Raw genomic sequence first — 3,844 nt, 5'->3', positions numbered from 1 at the left:
AGAACGAGATTTGTCGTTTCATCCCTTTCAATACCAGCATCCTATTAACTAACGTCTGCATCAGTGATAGCAGGGCTATCAATACAGTTACTACCATAGTGGGATATGGTACCAAGGGATCAATATGTATGCGGTTACTACGTCCAAAACGTAAGTTTGTGGTCCGCAATCAAGGAAAGCACCGGAGACGTTTAGGAAAGTAACATGTATAAACGTATGTAATTAGCAGAATAGATAGATATATAGACAGAAGGATAGATCGATTATTTCACCTTAACGTTTTGCATAGGTACGTTTTCTTCTGTTTCATTTGAAAGTGATTGCATACATACAAAACAAAACAAATTTGAATTGTGATTATGTGCTATATTTATGCAACGCTTTACACTTTCGAAGAAAATACATCATATTTTAAACTTTGTTCCGTATGTTTCTCTGCGACCAAATAATATACCAGGTCACTCTAGTTAATGAGGTTAAGATAATTTATCCCATTATAATTAACACGTAAATTTACCTCTACAGAAGAGAATCATCAATGTGCTTTTAATACATTTATCGACTAATTGATGTGTACTTTAGGACGATTTATGCGCTTATTGCGTATGTCATAATACATTTAAAATGAATCAAATAATATAGGCCAAAAGATTCATCTAGACCTTTCTCATGAACATGAATTCATCCGTATATCAGTTTTCGGTAATAACAGTCGATATACAAATTCCGAAGTCAATGAACAGAAAATTAGATTTCCAAAGACTAATTTTTCGGCTGTAATATATGTATATTACCGGTTTTTTCATCTCTTCTGGGGTCCCATAGCATACTGTCCGTACATAAAAGATGTGAGATATTAAAGAATTTAATGTTTTTCTGAATTTATCATGGTATAAACTGTCGTTTGCCGAAGCACCTGAAGGACAATATATAAAGCTATGTAAATCGGCAACTAACAGTTTATATAACTATATACTCAGAAGAAGCAACTTTAAACTCTTATAATTTATGTTTTATGATTTTATTATTTTTTAATGTTAGTTTATTTTTTAAAGCGTATGAATTATCTTTGACGGTTTATGCGACGTAGCTTTTATTAAAACAGAGGATTCTCTATTAGTAACCTAATAGCTACGTCAACAACGAACAAGCAAACCCATAAATGGTAGAACATACATCGTTTCGAATATTCCACAGTATAGTTTTAATATTTTAAAGTAGAAGCTCAATATTCACATCAAAGTATGTGTTGTTATTTTCGACATGCAAATAACTCCTGGATGTGATACGTTTAAGGACTAATTCAATGGGAATTCATCACCGGCAAGAATAGTGAGTAACCAAATTTCTTTTCTGTAAATTCCATTTCGTGTTCATTAACAGGTTAGGCTAGATAAAGCGGCTACATAAAAATAAATTAAGCTGTTTGCTAAATGTATAAAATAATGTAGTTAACACGCCCGTGAGAGGTTATGCAACAAGATTGAAAGCAACGATGGGGTATGTGCGAGATGTATATCCGACACACCCCTACGTCATGACAATCAATGTTGGCGTTTTACCTTGGATGATTATGATTATTATTAACATTATTATTATTAATATCTGAATCCGCCTCCTCCCAATCCACATATACTTGTACATATAGTTTAAATTTCATTTATTATTGTATTATATCAAAATCAGATTATTCAGTTATCACAATAACCTTATCAATCTGACAATATTTGTATTTAATTTTAAACGCATGCAACGTCTGTGTTCTCTGCTTTAGTGTTTACATTGATTACTTAGCACGTGACTTTTTTTAGAAGTTGTTATAAAGTATATATATGTACCGAATATTATGAACTAAAGCTTTCAATGTGTACATTCACATCATATTTACACTAAGATGATCTGTTAGCACAGCATTCGCATCATAGCATAACAAAGTACAAATATCAATTAATCAGTCTTTCCATGTATGCGTGACTAATTGAGATCAAGAATCTTGACTATTAAAAACAAAATAAAGTAGTTATCGTAAATTATTATCTTGTCCATTTTTCCATCCATCTATGAAAGAATAATAAACATATTTCCATATGAAACTGAAATTGTTTAAATCCTCGTTTAATATAGAAATAACCGGAGATGAAAACACTAAAGATATATGCTTTAAACCGAGAAATCTGAAACACCAATCACTGTTAAATACCCAGAAGTATCATGAACTACTGGGTTAATAGTTTCGGTCGACTCATACATGTTTTCTTTATTATTAAATGTACTCTCAGTATAATCATTCCTTGACATGTCAACCATTTCATATCCATCCATACATCGACCTGGGTTATCATGTAAGAGAGTCAAGTTGGAGTCAGATCCTTCACTCTGTGTCTTCTTTGTTTGACTCGCACATATATCTTTTATCAATGGTATTGGCAGATGTCTGTCTTCACTAATAGGCGTAATATATAAATCGGTACCACATTCCTCTAGTGGAGTTGGTCGGACTACAATAATAATAAGCATTGGTGATTTATTGAAACAGCTATACCAAATGATTCTCTTATTTCATAAATTCCTCAGCTATCTAGGTTTTAGTGTATGAGAATAAAATATTTTACTTTTAAAACTCTTGCTAGTCGTGATAAAGAATGTTTGATTATGTTTACATGTTTTTCATTTATAGTAAAAACAAAACTATTTTTATGAAAGAGAGATTATATTTCATAACTGTAATGCTTAATATAATTCAAAGCGATTTCAATGCATACATGCATGCAATGGACATATGTATTGCAAGTAAACTCCATCAAATGAAATAAACACTTCTATGGAATTCAATGTGGTGAACAAAAGAATAAAAACGGAGCGTGTTACGAGACAATGACAGGATAAATGTTGCTGTGCTTCAAACATTTTGAACCTTTGATACTGTTTCCATACCTCTGGTATTTCTGCGCAAAATCCGTATTATACAGTATACCATAAGATTGAATATTGTAACCGTTACGACGATGACAGGAACGAAGCAGGTCGGTACACTACCTGTAAATATATATATAAAGGATTATCATCGATACTGCTTGCCTGTAATATTCCTCTGCAATAAAAGCTTATTAAACAATTTAATTATGCAATCACTTATTTTAATATTGCATCGAAAGTTCACCTTCCTGTTCAATCATCGTTACTTAATGTATGTCTACACTATATATTACACATGATTATCTTTTCATCTCAGCGCAATGTTCCTTATATAAAACTAATATGACAGATTAAACGACCGAGCTGTTTATATAATCACATCTATACAAATACCAGAATTAAAATTCATAATTAAAAATATTCAGCGATATAAAAATAACGATATGAACAGGTTCAATCAATTTCTCAGATATTTTTTTACATCAGATTAAAACCACAGGAGCAGTACTGTAATCAACACGATATCAGAAAAGATATGAAGGCATGTTTTGATAAAAACAAATTAGTCTGACCAGAATGTAATGATACCTATGCCTATCATTGCGGTAGTCCAAATGCTCAGGGTACAAAATTTATATTAGGCCAACAACACTTGAACGCGTATTTAAAAAGAACATTTAACTTTTATTTCATTGGCTGGTTTTAGGTAACCTTCCTGTGCACATGTAAACCTTTCGTGACTAAAATGTTCCATTTCAATTTCTTCATGTAAGCTAACGATGCCTATCAACAATGATCCTATTGTTAATTTTTACATGTGGATCACATGATGAAAAGAGTGATGAAAAAATAGTGTCCTTTGAAACTAGTACATTCGTAAACAGTGGACACAAAACCTTTGTATAGTTCATGAATATAACTAAATCAA

General features: G+C 31.6%; 1 protein-coding gene across 1 annotated transcript in view; it reads right to left on the bottom strand.

The window, feature by feature from the left end:
* Positions 1-416: 416 nt before the first annotated feature.
* LOC149796510 (uncharacterized) overlaps positions 417-3,844 on the bottom strand; it is a 10,850-nt gene continuing 7,422 nt past the window's right edge. The window contains exons 4-5 of the mRNA XM_089960239.1: positions 2,935-3,036; positions 417-2,498 (exon numbers count right to left, since the gene is read on the bottom strand). Of these exons, the coding sequence (XP_089816365.1) occupies positions 2,161-2,498; positions 2,935-3,036 (440 nt within the window). The 3' untranslated portion in view covers positions 417-2,160. The remainder of the gene's footprint in view (positions 2,499-2,934; positions 3,037-3,844) is intronic.

The sequence above is a fragment of the Sinohyriopsis cumingii genome, chromosome 6 (assembly GCF_028554795.1).
Source record: "Sinohyriopsis cumingii isolate HCF-2022 chromosome 6, ASM2855479v2, whole genome shotgun sequence".
Lineage (NCBI taxonomy): Eukaryota > Metazoa > Mollusca > Bivalvia > Unionida > Unionidae > Sinohyriopsis > Sinohyriopsis cumingii.
The sequence above is the reverse complement of the archived record's forward strand: the minus strand, read 5'-3'. Positions and strand labels throughout refer to the sequence as shown.